General features: G+C 43.4%; 1 protein-coding gene across 2 annotated transcripts in view; it reads right to left on the bottom strand.

The window, feature by feature from the left end:
- LOC106612933 (replication protein A 70 kDa DNA-binding subunit) overlaps positions 1–20,120 on the bottom strand; it is a 68,587-nt gene that overhangs the window by 40,640 nt on the left and 7,827 nt on the right. For both annotated transcript variants that reach the window (XM_014214598.3, XM_014214599.3), the window contains 2 exons: positions 9,256–9,392; positions 7,334–7,482 (listed from right to left, as the gene is read on the bottom strand). In XM_014214598.3, the coding sequence (XP_014070073.1) occupies positions 7,334–7,482; positions 9,256–9,392 (286 nt within the window). The remainder of the gene's footprint in view (positions 1–7,333; positions 7,483–9,255; positions 9,393–20,120) is intronic.

Below are 20,120 nucleotides of genomic sequence, written 5' to 3'. Positions count from 1 at the left end.
TATTCCTCAAGACGTTCTTTTTGACAGTTACAAAATGCTAAACAAGATACCCAGGAGAGAATGTAACGCAGACTGTAAAGGCAGACAAACAGAAGATTGTTCTGTAGGAAACCACTACAACAGGCAGGGTACAGTAAGTCAGTGGGCTTGATGGAGGAGACAAAAGGAGGACAAATTGGAGCTGGCAGAAGATGTGCAACATTGGTCTGACAGACAGGCAGGGAGATGCTCCGAGCGTGGATGAAGTGAGACTAACCGACTGGAAGAGAGAGACGACAATGACAAGAAGAGAAGGGAAAAGAACAGATTCATGTGCATAGCATGGCACCGTCACAACGAGCCATACAGCCAAGTAGAGGACAGGACAGGCAGGACAGCGAGCATGTGACAGAGTGAAGGAGAAAGAGCAGCTGAGCATGACAGAAACCCTTCTGTAAGCACTGTTTTGTTCCTTCCCTGCCTCCAGCTATGGCTCTCATGGTGAGTCTCTGACTGGTAGACAACATACAACAAATCTGACTAGTCATCCATGAGGTCTGCTCAAGAAACCACTCCCTGTAGTTGAACAACGCAGTACATGAGGTCATTTTCAATAGGAACGTGGTTGTAAACGTGACTATGTATTCTATTCCAACATAACATTGCCAAATTGTCAATCTCAAAACAGTTTTTGATTTCACAAAAGGACATGTGCCAGGTGGGAACTAAGCTGGGACAAACTACTGACAACAACAAGAGGGAATAAGAGAGAGATCAAGTAGCATAGCCACATGTTTAACTAAAAACTATTAAGTGTTATTTTGGAACACTGAGACTCAGTTGGAATGAATGAGAGAAATACATGTGTGGACAGCGGCACAACTACTGGAGAGCAACAGCACAACTACTGGAGAGCAACAGCACAACTACTGGACAGCAACAGCACAATTACTGGACAGCAACAGCACAACTACTGGACAGCAACAGCACAACTACTGGAGAGCAACAGCACAACTACTGGAGAGCAACAGCACAACTACTGGAGAGCAACAGCACAACTACTGGAGAGCAACAGCACAACTACTGGAGATCAACAGCACAACTACTGGAGATCAACAGCACAACTACTGGAGAGCAACAGCACAACTACTGGAGAGCAACAGCACAACTACCGGAGAGCAACAGCACAACTACCGGAGAGCAACAGCACAACTACCGGAGAGCAACAGCACAACTACCGGAGAGCAACAGCACAACTACCGGAGAGCAACAGCACAACTACCGGAGAGCAACAGCACAACTACCGGAGAGCAACAGCACAACTACCGGAGAGCAACAGCACAACTACTGGACAGCAACAGCACAACTACTGGACAGCAACAGCACAACTACTGGACAGCAGCAGCACAATTCCAGCATGTGAGCGGAGAAGGGCAATGAAAAGGTTCTTGAAATCACTACCTGGCGTGCTGCTTCATTAGTAGAGGGTCCGCACGCAAAAGGTTTATGCTATTTTATTTATTGAGGTAAAAAGTGAAAAGGACAAATATATTTTTGCTGTGAGCAGAGCAGCTCCACTAGTGGGTAACAGTGTGTCCACTTACCAAATGGCACCCTATACCCTATATAGTGCACTACTTTTGACAAGGGCCCATAGGACTCTGGTCAAAAGTAGTGTACTATAAAGGGAATAGGGTGCATTTGAGACACATCCCATTCTGTATGTAGTGTGTAAGGGAGATCAGATGACTCAGTGAGGAGGACTGCAGGAAAACAACACTGAACAGAAAGAGTGAGAGTGGCCAAGTGTCACTAAGTGAGAGACGGCAATAGGACTGAGGACAACAAGAGGAAAGGAACAAGAGGTTGTGTCAGGAAGGGGAAGAATGACAAGAAGATGGAGACAGACACAGTTGTCCAGTCAGCTAGGAGAGCGAGAGAGAGGGAGGACAGGAGCAACTCCAGATGTGTCTGATGATGCCATCTAATGGACAAAGGCTGCTACTGTATGGACCGGATGGATCAGTAGGGAAACATTTTACGTTCAGGTTTGCTTATGAAACAAATGAGCACAAAATTAGATAAACAAATTAGATTTTATTCTATGTGGATTTGATCTAAATCGTCCAAATAGCAACTGAGCAGACATTTTCAGGGTATGTTACTAACTAAACTCAGCAAAAAAAGAAACATCCCTTTTTCAGGACCCTGTCTCTCAAAGATGATTCATAAAAATCAAAATAACTTCAAAGATCTTCATTGTAAACATTTTAAACACTGTTTTCCATGCTTGTTCAATGAACCATAAACAATTGATGAACATGCGCCTGTGGAACGGTCGTTAAGACACTACCAGCTTACAGACGGTAGGCAATTAAGGTCACAGCTATGAAAAATTAGGACACTAAAGAGGCCTTTCTACTGACTCTGAAAAACACTAAAAGAAAGAAGCCCAGGGTCCCTGCTCATCTGCGTGAACGTGCCTTAGGAATGCTGCAAGGAGGCATGAGGACTGCAGATGTGGCCAGGGCAATAAATTGCAATGTCCGTACTGTGAGACGCCTAAGACAGCGCTACAGTGAGACAGGACGGACAGCTGATCGTCTTCGCAGTGGCAGACCACGTGTAACACCTGCACAGGATCGGTATATCCGAACATCACACCTGCGGGACAGGTACAGGATGGCAACAACAACTGCCCGAGTTACACCAGGAAAGCACAATCCCTCCATCAGTGCTCAGACTGTCCGCAATACGCTGAGAGAGGCTGGACGGAAGGCTTGTAGGCCTGTTGTAAGGCAGGTCCTCACCAGACAACACCAGCAACAACAACGTCGCCTATGGGCACAAACCCACCGTCGCTGGACCAGTGGGGACTGGCAAAAAGTCCTCTTCACTGACGAGTCACGGTTTTGTCTCGCCAGGGGTGATGGTCTGATTCGCGTTAATCGTCAAAGGAATGAGCGTTACACCGAGGTCTGTACTCTGGAGCGGGATCGATTTGGAGGTGGAGGGTCCATCATGGTCTGGGGCGGTGTGTCACAGCATCATCGGACTGAGCTTGTTGTCATTGCAGACAATCTCAACGCTGTCCTTTACAGGGAAGACATCCTCCTCCCTCATGTGGTACCCTTCCTGCAGGCTCATCCTGACATGACCCTCCAGCATGACAATGCCACCAGCCATACTGCTCATTCTGTGCATGATTTCCTGCAAGACAGGAATGTCAGTGTTCTGCCATGGCCAGCAAAGAGCCCGGATCTCAATCCCATTGAGCACATCTGGGACCTGTTGGATCGGAGGGCGGGGGCTAGGGCCATTCCCCTCAGAAATGTCTGGGAACTTGCAGGTGCCTTGGTAGAAGAGCGGGGTAACATCTCACAGCAAGAACTGGCAAATCTGGTGCAGTCCATGAGGAGGAGATGCACTGCAGTACTTAATGCAGCTGGTGGCCACACCAGATACTGACTGTTACTTTTGACCCCCCCTTTGTTCAGGGACACATTATTCAATTTCTGTTAGTCACATGTCTGTGGAACTTGTTCAGTTTATGTCTCAGTTGCTGAATCTTGTTATGTTCATACAAATGTTTACACATGTTAAGTTTACTGAAAATAAACACAGTTGACAGTGAGGACGTTTCTTTTTTTGCTGAGTTCACATACTGGGGAAGAGCAGGGTAATATACTAGATTAAGCTATAATTAAGTAGATGTGCTTTATGATAAGGTAAATAAATTATGGTTAAGCATCTTTTAAATGCCTAAATAATGAGGGCACCAAATGAGCATGTACCAAAGTTGCAGAAAGCAGAGGTAAAAGCAGCACCAGTTGAGTAAGGAACCCTTAATTAATCTAGCTAAATTCATCTTTAAGCATTTAAATTATGCAAGGGGCTAAGACAGTGCCCTAAATTACTGCAGCACCACAGAAATGGCATTTGATGCTCTCCATAAAGACAAATCCATGTTTCTTTCATGCACAGTAGTTCATATTCCCAATTCTCCCCAAAAAAGAACACAGATTTCATGGCAATCTGTAGAAGTCTATTTCAAAGACAAGAAGGGACTCATATATATATTATTATGGAGCTCAGAACCAAATCAGGGCTCAAGATAATTGCTGCGTAGTGCAGCATTCTTGTTTGAGGAAATTAAACCCTTTCTCTTCATAAGATTAATTAGTTTGACATTAAAGGGATAGCAATGGTTTTTTCAGTCCAGCACACACAGGGATAGGCTGAGCGGAACCCCTGATCCACTGCATGGCTTTCAGTCAACAGCTTACCCAGGGTAGGATAGATACTTACGGAAATCCCAAGAGTCTGCAGCAAAAATCATCAAATTAAGATACCTACACTTTGCAAAATGATGCTTTTTAAGAGCTTGGCTCTGACAGAAGGCTCTCAGAGCTCTACTTCGTTTTCAGTTGTAAATAGGCTCTGGGTTTTCTATGCTTGCAAGATGAAACGATCACATAATTTGTGGACAGATCGGTTACATCCCAAATGGAATCCTATTCCCTATAGAGTGCACTACTTTTGAGCAGAGCCCCATGGACCACCAAATTTGGAATAGGGTGAAATATGCGATGCAGACTCAGACTGCTAAAAGCATGGCTCACTGATGATCAACATCCTTCTCTCCCAGGTGCTAGGCCTAAAAATCACTAAATCATTCACTACTAACCTAGTTTTAAAATCAACATATTGCTCCGTACTACTTGAAAAGCAAAAATACATTTTTTCTCCGTACAACTTTTTACTTCCTTACAATACGTGAGAGTCTTCCATATTTACACAGTAGACCGTCATGTACAGTAGGGCTGGGAATTACCAGGGACCTCACGATACAATATTATCACGATACTTAGGCGCCGATACGATATGTATTGTGATTCTCTATATATTGCGATTCAATACAGGGCGGCAGGTAGCCTAGTGTTTAGAGTTTTGGGCTAGTAACCCAAATGGATTATCTTGGTAAAGGAGAAATGCTCACCAACAGGGATGTAAACAACGTTGTGCACAAAATCTGAAAGAAATACGCTTTTTGTGAGTATGGAAAAGTTTCCGGGTCTTTTATTTCAGCTCATGAAAAATGGGACTAATAATTTACATGTTGCGTTTATATTTTTGTTCAGTATAATATCATCCCAAAATATTATAATTTGCTGTTTGGGTCACTGCCACACGCAAAACAGAAGTGTTATATAGGACTTTGTACACCACTGTCTGAGAGACTAACGGCTGAGGTCAGGACTCATATCAGCAACCTCTGAACTGTTTGCTTGATTGATGGATGCCTGCGAACCTGCAGGAGCCCACTGGTCCTTGAGGACCTGCATGATCCCACAGCAGGTAGGCTCTGCACTGGAAAACATATCAACACTTAACCTCGTTATCTCTGGCTGTCCATGTGAGAAGTGACTGGGTGTCTGAATCCCAAATGGCACCCTATTCCCTATGTAGTACACTACTTTCGACCAGGACCCATAAGGTTCTGGTCAAAAGCAGTGCACTATATAGGGAATAAGGCATCATTGAGACACATCTGAGAAAGTGAAGGAAGCTCCCACAGCTCAGAGGGTGTGGGAGTGGAACACCTGTGTTGTTGAAGTGAGCAGGTGGAAGATTCACGTAAAGTCTCTCTACTACATCCACATCATTATCCAATGCCATATTGGTAAACAAGCTATAGGATTTAATGCAAAATGCTTGAGACAGGCTACTACTCAGACAATGGTCGAGAAGCATGTAACACTCCTACCACATTATGTTTGGAGAATAACCTCTTTGTAATGGCCAAATATCATTCAAAATACCCAACTGGTCCTAATTCTGTAAAGAAATCACCCCAGTCAAGACACCCAGTGAAGTGGCAAAAATGAGGATATTGTGTTGACTTGCCACCCTCTCTCCCTCCTGCTATGTAGTCACATTTCACTTCTCTCATTATGCAGACCAAGGCTTCTGATCCGCTCAAAAATAATTACAGTGGCCCAACTTTTTTTCAAGGCACAGGAAAGTGGAATTTGAGCACATGTCAAGATACACAGGACGTGCCAGAATATAAATTGGAATTGTTATTGGGTCCTTTTCCCTTTCATTCCTCAGCCTCCTTTCATCTTATTTCCCTGTGGAGTGTGGGGCCGGTGTTGCTGTTGAAAGGTAAATAAAATAAAGCACCTTGGGTGAGAATCGATTGGATCTCCACTTTTGAGACATTTTGCCTTCAATTTCTGACTGGGATGCCTGGTCTGTTGTCAGAGTGGAGTGGGAGAGGAGAGGATGTAGAAGATGGAGGGACAGATCAATCAAGGTGCCAGAAAGCTGAGGTGAAGGTTAAATAGGAGCAATGACTGTCCCTTCAGTCCCTATGATCACCCCACCTCCTCCATCAATCCCTTTGAATTACAAGATTCAATTTTATGCTTCTACCCAGCCATTAACAAGACATGGCTTTGATATCAACTTAAACACAAAACTGCTGCCTAGCTTCCAAACTAGATATGGGATTGGAAAAGCTGAGTATTTATTTTGGGATATGGTAGAGTGAATATTATTTAGGTAATGAATAACGGAATTGGCAAGACAACGCAAAGAAAAGATGAAAGCATGAGTCATAGTAACTGCTTTGCTGGAGCAGCCAATAGGGGATCTTCAAGGGATAACACAGGGGCCTGTTCCTCTGTGTATGCCATCATAAACCACTGCATGTGGATGTGCTACCAACTACCTCTTTACCCAAATAACTACTCTCACATACTAACTAAATCTGGGCCTACATTCACTATATTTGTTCCAATAAAATATAGCCTTTTGGTTTACTTACAAATATTTTTTCAATGTAGTTGTTATTGTCATTAATATGAAATGAAATATTTATGTTCTGCCTGTCAACGTGCTAAAAACACAAATGCTCCCAACACCACAATCAAACTCTGGTCTGGAGAGCTGCACCCGTTACTTGTTGCTTCTTTGAAGGGCAATTAGAAGGAGAAAAAAGGCATTTTCCGCAGATAAAGAATGATTTGCATTCATATGTAACGCTTAATTGAAGTAACCTCCTCCCACATCTTCACTAATGGAGGTAGGCTAATCTTGACGAACCAAGCTGGAGCACGCACCCTCTCAGAGTTTGGGGATCTGATATTTAACATTCAAATTCCTTTAAGTCCTTTAGAATTCTCTCAACGGTGGAGCAAAGGATGTGAGAGATTCCCTCCAGGTCTTCGAACCCAAAATATGACCTAATAGTAGCACCATACATATACAAGAACAGCCTGGGTAACACAGTTACAGAGGCCTTTAGCACCTAAAGCTATGTGGCTCCAGACAAGAGAGAGACACTTACCAGCCCCGCAGCTTGTATGCCTCAGGGATGTCGGGGTTGACCATGACGGTGCTGCTGAACGAAGCAGACAGAGATCTTCCCCCATAGTCGGACAGCTTGGCCCCTTTGATGGCCAAGATGGGCTGCCCAGAGCCATCAAAGTTCTCTGCCTGCAAATAGAACAGATAGGTTGACTGAGGATACCAACCAGATACACTTTATGTGCAAAACTACATGGCCAAATGTATGTGGGCACCCATTCAAATTTGTGGATTTGGCTATTTCAGCCACACCCGTTGCTGACAGGTGTATAAAATCGTGCACACCGCCATGCAATCTCCATAGAAAAACATTGTCAGTAGAATGGCCTTACTGAAGAGCTCAGTGACGTTCAACGTGGCACCGTCAAAGGATGCCACCTTTCCAACAAGTCAGTTCGTCAAATTTCGGCCCTGCTAGAGCTGCCCCGGTCAACTGTAAGTGCTGTTACTGTGAAGTGGTAATGTCTAGGAGCAACAAAAGCTCAGCGACAAAGTGGTAGGCCACAAGCTCACAAAACAAACCGCCGAGTGCTGAAGCGGGTAAAAAAATACACACACAAAAAAAGCGACTGTCCTCGGTTGCAACACTCACAAGCAAGCTCAAAACTGCCTCGAAGCAATGTCAGCACAAAAACGGTCCGACGGGAGCTTCATGAAATGGGTTTCCATGGCCGAGCAGCCGCACACAAGCCTAAGATCACCATGCCAAGCGTTGGCTGGAGTGGTGTAAAGCTTGCGTTCTCTGGAGTGGAAACGCGTTCTCTGGAGTGATGAATCACGCTTCACCATCTGGCAGTCCAACTGACAAATCTAGGTTTGGCGGATTCCAGAACAACCTGCACCAATACATAGTGTCAACTGTAAAGTTTGGTGGAGGAGGAATAATGTTTTGGGGCTATTTTTCATGGTTTGAGCTAGGCCCCTTATCCCTTCACTGGAACTATCTTAATGCTACAGCATAACATGACATTCTAGACGATTCTGTGCATCTAACTTTGTGGAAACAGTTTGCGGAAGGCCCTTTTCTGTTTCAGCACGACAATGCCACCGTGCTCAAAGCGAGGTCCATACAGAAATGGTTTGTCAAGACCGTTGTAGAAGAACTTGACCTCACTAATGCACTTGTGGCTGAACAGAGTCCCTGCAGCAATTTTCCAACATCTAGTGGAAAGCCTTCCCAGAAGAGTGGAGGCTGTTATAACAGCAAAGGGGGGAAACCAACTGCATATTAATGACCATGATTTTGGAATGACATGTTCGACGAGCAGCTGTCCACATACACTACATGGCCAAAAGTATCAGCAGCAGGGAAGAAAAAAAGTGAAAAATATTAAATGCAATTCTGTATTTACTAAAACATATTGTTCTTTATGAACTATACATGTTGTTTACCTCTGCAAGTCCCCCTGGATAGGGGATATCTGCAGAACAAACACAGAGGGAACAGTGTGTTGTAGTTGTCAGAATGAAAGAAATGGTGGCAAACTAAGCATAACCCCACAGCCACGTATAAAATCAGCTGTTGGAGCTGGGTTCTTTCATCAATGTGACATGGTATTTACTCAGTGACTTCAACCACATCAGCTTCTATTAAACCCACAGAGAGAGAGCCCACTGCTCAAATCTCCTCTGCCTATTCAAATTGCTTAACAGACGTTACCAAACAAAGGGAGGCATACGGCTCACAACACCTTTTCAATTAGGACAGGTGTACTGTACCCCTTCCTGGGACGCTGGCTGACAGGACACAGGGACACAAATCATGAAGGTGCTACAACATGTCACCCAGCATGAGAGAAAGTGACTTTCACCCTCTCTTTATCCAGCAGGACTGTCCCCTTGTGTCCAAACGCATATAGACCATCTATTTGGCTGTGCTTGTGTCTTTCCCCCAGTCCTCACCTCCTCTCCCCACAGGGTGACCTCCACCAGTTTACCAGACTGGTCCATCAGGTTGAGCGTCCTCTTGGAGACCTCACGGTTGTTCTTGGTGGTGAGGCGGGTCACGTCAGCCACGCTCTTACACACTCCAATCACATCTGGAAAACACACAAGGGTGAGCTCATTAGCACAGCAGACTATGAGTAGCATTACTATGGAGAACCTTGAGTGACCAAGGAGAAAAAACAGACACTTATAAGTATTGATCACGTATGTGGAATGTCCATAGATAGTTGAATGCATTTTCAACACAGGTGACATCATGAGTACAGTAGACTATGGTCACGTTTGAGGTCGAATTCCACTCCATTGAAGTCAAACACACTGACTGATCTAAAAGTCACTATATGTCCTAAATAATTATCCTCATGGGGCAGCAGGTAGCCTAGTGGTTAACTTGTTATGGATAAGGGGCAGTATTTTCACGGCCGGATAAAAAAATGTACCCGATTTAATCTGGTTATTACTCCTGCCCAGAAACTAGAATATGCATATAATTAGTAGCTTTGGATAGAAAACACTCCAAAGTTTCTAAAACTGTTTGAATGGTGTCTGTGAGTATAACAGAACTCAAATGGCAGGCCAAAACCTGATAAGATTCTGTACAGGAAGTACCCTGTCTGACCATTTCTTGGCCTTCTTTGTCATCTCTATCCAAAACAGAGGATCTCTGCTGTAACGTGACACTTTCTAAGGCTCCCATAGGCTCTCAGAAGGCGCCAGAACGTTGAATGATGACTTTGCAGCCCCAGGCTGAAAAACAGTAGCGCATTTGGATAGTGGTCGATCTGAGAACAATGAGACAGTCGCGCACGTGAAGAGGCCATTTTACATTTTCAGTCTTTGAACGAAAACAACGACTCCCAGTCGGAATATTATCGCTATTTTACGAGAAAAATCGCATAAAAATTGATTTTAAACAGCGTTTGACATGCTTCGAAGTACAGTAATGGAATATTTTTTAATTTGTCGTCACGAAACGCGCCGGCGCGTCACCCTTCGGATAGTGTCTTGAACGCACTAACAAAACGCCGCTATTTGGATATAACTATGGATTATTTGGAACCAAACCAACATTTGTTGTTGAAGTAGAAGTCCTGGGAGTGCATTCTGACAAAGAACAGCAAAGGTAATCCAATTTTTCTTATAGTAAATCTGAGTTTGGTGAGTACCAAACTTGGTGGGTGTCAAAATAGCTAGCCTGTGATGGCCGGGCTAAATGTGCTTTCACCGAAAAGCTATTTTAAAATCGGACACCTCGATTGCATAAAGGAGTTCTGTATCTATAATTCTTAAAATAATTGTTATGTTTTTTGTGAACGTTTATCGTGAGTAATTTAGTAAATTCACCGGAAGTGTTCGGTGGGAATGCTAGTTCTGAACGTCACATGCTAATGTAAAAAGCTGGGTTTTGATATAAATATGAACTTGATTGAACAAAACATGCATGTTTTGTATAACATAATGTCCTAGGAGTGTCATCTGATGAAGATCAAAGGTTAGTGCTGCATTTAGCTGTGGTTTTGGTTTTTGTGACATTATATGCTAGCTTGAAAAATGAGTGTCTGATTATTTCTGGCTGGGTACTCTCCTTTGCTTTCGTTCTAAAGCCTTTTTGAAATCGGACAGTGTGGTTAGATAAAGGAGAGTCTTGTCTTTAAAATGGTGTAAAATAGTCATATGTTTGAAAAATTGAAGTTTTCGGATTTTCGAGGAGTTTGTATTTTGCGCCACGCCCTATCATTGGATATTGGAGCGGTGTTCCGCTAGCGGAACGTCTAGATGTAAGAGGTTTTAAGAGCGTTGGGCCAGTAACCAAAAGGCCACTGGTTAAATTCCCCGAGCCGACTACGTGAAAAATCTGTCGATGTGCCCTTAAGCAAGACACTTAACCCTAATTGCTCCTGTAAGTAACTCTGGATGGAAGCTCAAATATAAATAATCAGTCAGTGTGATGCTCTCCAACACAGCCTCACATCAGTCTCTCCCAGCCTGACGGATGTAGCCTATTCATTGTTTATATTGTCACTGTCTGAAGAAATTTATTTTTACATGAACCGAAAGCAGTCAACTCTCCTTTATGTACTCTAAACAGAATTCGGTGTATTTTTGTAGAACCCTTATAGGGGAAGTGTAAACACAAAATTACAAAGTGCTAAATAATATCACTTTGAAGTAACGGAACAACAACTTGCGTTACGGATGTGAAGGAAAAGGACAGTCATTTTTGGGAGAACAGACACATTGGCAAAAGTCTGAATCTCAAAGTCTTACGGTAAAATATAAACAGACACTTTGAAAGGAAGGCTTGGCTACACACAAAAACAATGATGAAAATATTAACATTATCATATATACAGTACCAGTCAAACGTTTGGACACCTACATCGAGTTATTTTTACTATTTTCTACATTGTAGAATAGTGAAGACAACAAAAATATGAACGAACACATATGGAATCATGTAGGTTTGAAAAAAAAGTGTCAAATCAAAATATATTTGAGATTCTTCAAAGCAGCCACCCTTTACCTTGACAGCTTTGCACACTCTCGCCATTCCCTAAACCAGAATCACCTGGAATACTTATCCAACAGTCTTGAAGGAGTTCCCACATATGCTGAGCACTTGTTGGCTGCTTTTCCTTCACTCTGCGGTCCAACTCATCCCAAACCATCTCAAGTGGGTTGAGGACATCTGATGCAGCACTCCATCACTCTCCTTCTTGGTCAAATAGCCCTTACACAGCATGGAGGTGTGTTGGGTCATTGTCCTGTTGAAAAACAAATGATAATCCCACTAAGGGAAAACCAGATGGGATGGCGTATCGCTGCAGAGTACTGTAGACGCCATGCTGGTTAAGTGTGCCTTGAATTCTAAATAAATCACTGACAGTGTCACCAGCAAAGCACGCCCACACCTCCTTCTCCATGCTTCACGGTGGGAACCACACACACAGAGATCATCCTTTCACCTACTCCAAATCTCACAAAGACACGGTGGTTGGAACCAAAAATCTCTAATTTGGAGTCATCAGACCAAATGACAGGTTTCCACCAGTCTAATGTCTATTGCTCGCCCAAGCAAGGCTCTTCTTATTGGTGTCCTTGAGTAGTGGTTTCTTTGAAGCAATTCGACCATGAAGGCCTGATTTTCACGCAGTCTCCTCTAAACAGTTGATGTTGAGATATCTCTGTTACTTGAACTCTGTGAAACATTTGTTTGGGCTGCAATTTCTGAGGCTGCTAATTCAAATGAACTTATCCTCTGCAGCAGAGGTAACTTTGGGTTTCCTGTGGCGGTCCTCATGAGAACCAGTTTCATCATAGCGCTTGATGGTTTTTGCGACTTTTTTTTCTTCTTTTTTTTTTTTCTCCAATCTTTATTTAACCAGGTAGGCCAGTTGAGAACAGGTTCTCATTTACAACTGCGACCTGGCCAAGATAAAGCAGAGCAGTGCGACAAAAACAACAACGTACAGTCAATAACACACTAGAAAAATCTATATACAATGTGCAAATGTAGTAAGATTAGCGAGGTAAGGCAATAAAAATAGGCCATAGTGGCGAAATATTTACAATTTAGCATTAACACTGGAGTGATAGGTGTGCAAGTAGAGATACTGGGGTGCAAAATAGCAAAACAATAACATGGGGATGAGGTAGTTGGGTGGGCTATTTATAGATGGGCTGTGTACAGGTGCAGTGAGGTGATATAAGTCTCCAGCTTCAGTGACTTGTGCAATTCGTTCCAGTCATTGGCAGCAGAGAACTGGAAGGAAAGGCGGCCAAAGGTGGTGTTGGCTTTGGGGATGACCAGTGAAATATACCTGCTGGAGCGTACTATGGGTGGATGTTGCTATGGTGACCAGTGAGCTGAGATAAGGCAGGGCTTTACCTAGCAAAGACTTGGAGCCAGTGGGTTTGGTGACATATATGTAGTGAGGGCCAACCAACGAGAGCATACAGGTCGCAGTGGTGGGTAGTATATGGGGCTTTGGTGACAAAACGGATGGCACTGTGATAGACTGCATCCAGTTTATTGAGTAGGGTATTGGAGGCTATTTTGTAAATGTCATCGCCGAAGTCATACGAGGGTATGTTTGGCAGCACGAGTGAAAGAGGCTTTGTTGCGAAATAGGAAGTCAATACTAGATTTAATTTTGGATTGTAGATGCTTAATGTGAGTCTGGAAGGAGAGTTTACAGTCTAAAAAGACACCTAGGTATTTGTAGTTGTCCACATATTCTAAGTCAGAACCGTCCAGAGTAGCGATGCTAGTCAGGCGGGCGTGGGCAGCGACCGGTTGAAGAGCATGCATTTAGTTTTACTTGCATTTAAGAGTAGTTGGAGGACACGGAATGAGTGTTTGTATGGCATTGAAGCTCTTTGGAGGTTTGTTAACACAGTGTCCAAAGAAGGGCCAGATGTATACAGAATGCTGTCGTCTGCGTAGAGGTGGATCAGAGAATCACCAACAGCAAGAGCGACATCATTGATATATAAAGAGAAAAGAGTCGGCCTGAGATTTGAACCCTGTGGTACCCCCATAGAGACTGCTAGAGGTCCGGACAACAGGCCCTCCGATTTGACACACTGAACTGTCTGAGAAGTAGTTGGTGAACCAGGTGAGGCAGTCATTTGAGAAACCAAGGCTGTTGAGTCTGCCGATAAGAATGCGGTGATTGACAGAGTCGAAAGCCTTGGCCAGGTCAATAAAGACTGCTGCACAGTACTGTCTTTTATCGATGGCGATTATGATATCGTTTAGGACATTGAGTGTGGCTGAGGTGCACCCATGACCAGCTCGGAAACCAGATTGCATAGTGGAGAGGTACAGTGGGATTCAAAATGGCCAGTGATCTGTTAACTTCGCTTTCAAAGACTTTAGAAAGGCAGGGCAGGATGGATATAGATCTGTAAGAGTTTGGGTCTAGGGCAGCTGATGTGTAGGGGTCCAGATTTTGCAGCTCTATCAGACATCAGCTATCTGAATTTGGGTGAAGGAGAAGCAGGGGGGGCTTGGGAAAGTTGCTGCGGGGGGATGCAGAGCTGTTGGCCGGGGTAGGGGTAGCCAGGTGGAAAGCATGGCCGGCCGTAGAAAAATGCATATCGAAATTCTCGATCACCGTAGATTTACTGACTGCACTTGAACGAACTTTCAAAGTTCTTGTAATTTTCCGGAATGACTGACCCTCATGTCATAAAGTAATGATGGACTGTCATTCCTCTTTGCTTATTTGAGCTGTTCTTGACATAATATGGACTCACTCTTCTACCAAATAGGGCCATCTTCTGTATACCACCCCTACCTTGTCACAACACAACTTATCTGGCTCAAACGCATGAAGGAAAGAAATTCCACAAATTAACCTCTCTGGGCCAGTGGGACGTTTGCGTCCCACCCTAGTCAACAGCCAGTGGAATCGCGTGGCGCGAAATACAAATACCTCAAAAATGCTACAACTTCAATTTCTCAAACATATGACTATTTTACACCATTTTAAAAGACTCACGTTAATCCAACCACGTTGTCCGATTTCAAAAAGGCTTTACAGCGAAAGCAAAACATTAGATTATGTCAGGAGAGTACATAGCCAAAAATAATCACACAGCCATTTTCAAAGCAAGCATATGTGTCACAAAAAAACAAAACCACAGCTAAATGCAGCACTAACCTTTGATGCGCTTCATCAGATGACACTCCTAGGACATTATGTTATACAATACATGCATGTTTTGTTTAATCACATCAATATTTATATCAAAAACCAGCTTTTTACATTAGCATGTGATGTTCAGAACAAGCATACCCACCGAAAACTTCCGGTGAATTTACTAAATTACTCATGATAAACGTTGACAAAATACATAAATTATTTTAAGAATTATAGATACAGATCTCCTTTATGCAAACGCTATGTCAGATTTTAAAATAGCTTTTCGGCAAAAGCACATTTTGCAATATTCTGAGTACATGGCTCAGCCATCACAGGCTAGCTAATTTGACACCCACCAAGTTTGGGGCAACCTAAACTCAGAATTACTATTAGAAAAATTGGATTACCTTTGCTGTTCTTCGTCAGAATGCACTCCCAGGACTTCTACTTCAACAACAAATGTTGCTTTGGTTCCAAATAATCCAGTTATATCCAAATACCTCAGTTTTGTTTGTGCGTTCAGGTCACTATCCGAAGGGTAACGCGCGAGCGCATTTCGTGACAAAAAACGTCAAAATATTCCATTACCGTACTTAGAAGCATGTCAAACACTGTTTAAAAATCTATTTTTATGCTATTTTTCTCGTAAAATAGCGATAATATTCCAACCGGACAACATTGTATTCATTCAAAGACAAAGAAAAAAATGGAGAAGTTTCGTGAATGCGCATCTCAGTCTCACTGTCCCCAGGCAGGCCACTTACAAACTCTGCTGCTGTACTTTGCCCAGAGACAGGAGACACGTCATTCCGCTTTCTGAACGCTTTAGAGAGCCAATGGAAGCCTTAAAGTGTCACGTAACAGTACAGATGCTGTAATGTCGATAGCGATGCAACAGAAGGACAACAAATTGTCAGACAGGGCACTTCCTGCATGGAATCATCTCAGGTTTTAGCCTGCCATATGAGTTCTGTTATACTCACAGAGACCATTCAAACAGTTTTAGAAACTTTAGAGTGTTTTCTATCCAAATTTACTAATTATATGCATATTCTCGTTTCTGGGCAAGAGTAGTAACCAGTTTAAATCGGGTATGTTTTTTTCCGGCCGTGAAAATATTGCCCCCTAGCCCCAACAGGTTTTAACAAGGCACACCTGTTAATTGAAATGCATTCCAGGGTACTACCTCATGAAGCTGGTTGAGAGAATGCTAAGAGAGTGTAAAGCTGTCATCAAGGCAAAAGGGTGGCTATTTGAAGACACAAATATAAAATATATTTAGATTTGTTTAACCCTTTTTTGGTTACTACGTGTGTAATTTCATAGTTTTGATGTCTTACATACAATCATACTCGAAACCATCTACAATAACTTCTCTTCAAAAACGTTACGATGTGACACTTCCTGTCCAAAACAGCATTCTATCTTAGCACTCAATGGACTAAAATGTGTTTGATATTGTTTTATTAACCTTCCGACTCAATCAGAAACACAGCCATTGCCAAAAGCCATGAAATCTGATTGACCAAAAAAAAAAATAATATGACTTTGTATCCTACATTATAGTAACAATAACACTACATTTGGAAAACATAAAGGCCAACTGTAGTCTGTACTTCAAAATACACACATTCAAGGTAAATACGAAAGTAGTTTAATTAGGAAATAAGCTATTAAGTTTTTTCATGCTCAGGTTGACCTTACTATGTAATTGCCCACCACTAGTCCTTGAAAAGACCTTGACCAACTACCTATGGAATAAGTCAGAGACAAACACCCATTCTAAATAAATCACATTTCCACATATAAATATTGATCGTGTGTGATTCTCCTGGGTCACTCAAGGTCCTACAGTTCTCCACAACACATTCACTCAGGGAAATGGAGCAATTTATCCTGTTCAGATTAAGTGTGAGGTCACTGCCTATCCAGCATCTCCTGGTCACATGGCACATGCATTACTAATGTTTATCATGATGTATGTATAGGACTGGGAAACAAAAATAAAACAAAATCGACGTTGCTGCTAATTTATCCTGAGTATAGATTCATGTTAACCTGCTTCTATCAAGGTGAGCTGATGCATCACCATGTATCCCTGCCAGGGGGCCTAAGCCAATGAGATGTTATCAGTGACATTACAATTTTATGGCTGCGTCCCAAATGGTTCCTGGATTCTTCCAATGGCATTGAGTACACCACATCAGTCATTGGTTTCATCAATAAGTGCACGTTTACAGGCAACATCCGCACTGAGCTAAAGCGTAGAGCTGCCGCTTTCAAGGAGCGGGACTCCAACTCGGACGCTTATAAAAAATCCCGCTATGCCCTCCGACCAACCATCAAACAGGGAAAGCGTCAATACAGGACTAGGGATGAAACAGTTACCGGTTTCACGATAGAATTCCCTACGATTAGTACTACTGTTTCAAATTTGAATTATCATTAAAACCGTGTTTGATTACCACGGTATGAAAAAGTCATGGTAAATACTGTCCAGCATCAACCAAAATTAGCAACAGTCTGACGCAGGCGCAGCATGGAACTTAGGTTTTGTTGTGTGAAAACATGGCGGAAGGCAGTGAGAGCGCTCGGGAGATTTTTCAGCCTTCTAAGAGGACCAAATTAGAAGTGTGGTCGTATTTTGGGTTTTACAAGAGTGCGGAGTGAAACTTAATCAAAGATGGTCACCCTGTCTGCAGAACACGCCAACAAAAATGTTTTATAATCGCTGCGAAAGGGAGCAACACTTCCCACTATTTTATAGCGAATGCAAGGCAAGTTCATTTTTAGCTCAATGCATGTGGGGACTTCGGAACGGGGGAAATGTCATGGTTTGTCTGTCTAACTTGCTAATATTTTGTCAATAACGTAAACTGAAGCTTTCAGTGTTACCTACTCTTGTAAAAACACTACACGTTGTTCTGCTGCTGTATGCAGACTATTCGCCCATTGCACACGATAACACGTTATGTAGTTGTCACCCAACCAACATATTTTGTTCATTTAAAATCCGACAGACGTCGACTTGGTTGTAAGTGCTCCAACGAGAGAAACACTATAGACTCCTACACAAGTCAAATTGTTGTGCTCATTGCAATTACAGTCTTCTTAAGACTAATTTGCATTTATGTAAATTGTGCATGGGGTCATTGCATATAGTCAAATGCAACACAGAAGATAGACTGTGAATAATAATAATAAAAACCATTTGCTATGGGCATGCAGTAGGCAAACCCAGTGATGCTACCGATTCCTCCTCGTCTACAGTTGTGACAGACACCGAGCAAGTATTTAAAAAAGGCAGGCTGCTTATGCACCCATGTCAAGACCTCACTGCAGCCCTTTCATATATCATTGCAAAGGACATGATGTCATTTCAAATTGTTGAGGCCTGGCTTTCTGAGGCTGATGGTTGCCGTGCCTCACTACAAAGTGAGTGCTGCTAATTGTATATGTTGTTTGAGTTGCTTACTTAAGGTTGTGTTCATTTAAACCTACACGAGGGAAACTTTTACCTCTCATGGCCACATGGTGCCATCTTTAATGTTAATGTTATTATTTTAATGATTAGGCACACAAAAAGTGCATAGTGCTGCTAATTGTATTTGTTGGTTTTCAATATAAAACTTGTTGACATGATTTCAGTGTGGGTATCAGTACTTTTTCAACATCTCCAGTACATTTTAACAATAAAGCGATAATACTGATAACCGTGATAATGTCACTATAATCGTGATATGAAATGTTCATACCGTTTCATCTCCATACAGGACTAAGATTGAATCCTACTACACTGGCTCCGATGCTCGTCGGATGTGGCAGGGCCTGCAAACTATTATGGACTACAAAAGGGAAGCACAGCCGTGAGCTGCACTGTGACGCGAGCCTACCAGTCGAGCTAAATGACTTCTATGCAGACTGAGGCAAGCAACACTGAAGCATGCGTGAGATCACAAGCTGTTCCAAACGACTGTGTGATCACACTCTCCGTAGCCAATGTGAGTAAGACCTTCAAAAACAGGTCAACATTCACAAGGCCAGAGGATTACCAGGACGTGTACTCCGAGCATGCGCTAACCAACTAGCAAGTGTCTTCCATGACATTTTCAACCTCTCCCTGACCGAGTCTGTAATACCATCAAGTTTCAAGCAGACCAGCATAGTCCCTGTGCCCAAGAACACCAAGGTAACCTGCCTAAATGACTACCAACCCGTAGCACACACGTCTGTAGTCAAGAAATGCTTTGAAAGGCTGGTTATGGCTCACATCAACACCATTATAGCAGAAACCCTAGACCCACTACAATTTGCATACCGCCCCAACCGCTATTGCCCTCCAGACTGCCCTTTCCCACCTGGACAAAAGGAACACCTATGTGAGAAGGATGCTCATTGACTACAGCTCAGCATTCAACACCATAGTGCCCTCAAAGCTCATCACTAAACTAAGGACCCTGGGATTATACACCTCCCTCTGCAACTGGATCCTGGACTTCCTGACGGGCCGCCCCCAGGTGCTAAGGGCAGGTAACAACACATCCGCCACGCTGACCATCAACACGGAGGCCCCTCAGGGGTGCGTGCTCAGTCCCCTCCTGTACTCCCGGTTCACACATGACTGCATGGCCAAGCACGACTCCAACACCATCATTAAGTTTGCTGACGACACAACAGTGGTAGGCCTGTTCACCGACAACGATGGGACAGCCTACAGGGAGAAGATCAGAGAACTGGCAGTGTGGCACCAGGATAACAACCTCTCCCTCAACGTGATCAAGGGGGATGATCGTCAACTACAGGAAAAGGAGGGCTGAACACGCCCCCATTCTCATCGACGGGGCTGTAGTGTAGCTGGTTGAGAGCTTCAAGTTCCTTGGTGTCCACATCACCAACGAACTGTCATGCTCCAAACACAACAAGATAGTTGTGAAGAGGGCACGACAACGACTATTCCCCCTCAGGAGACTGAAAAGATTTGGCATGGGTCCTCAGTTCCTCAAAAGATTCTACAGCTGCACCATCGAGAGCATCCTGACTGGTTGCATCACCGCCTGGTATGGCAACTGCTCAGCCTCCGAGGGTAGTGCGTACGGCCCAGTACATCACTGGGGCCAAGCTTCCTGCCATCTACGACCTCCATACCAGGTGGTGTCAAAGGAAGGCCCT

This window comes from Salmo salar, chromosome 09 (assembly GCF_965601325.2).
Source record: "Salmo salar chromosome 09, fSalSal1, whole genome shotgun sequence".
NCBI classification, from domain to species: Eukaryota; Metazoa; Chordata; class Actinopteri; order Salmoniformes; family Salmonidae; genus Salmo; species Salmo salar.
Note: the sequence above shows the minus strand (reverse complement) of the source record. Positions and strands in the feature narration are given on the sequence as shown.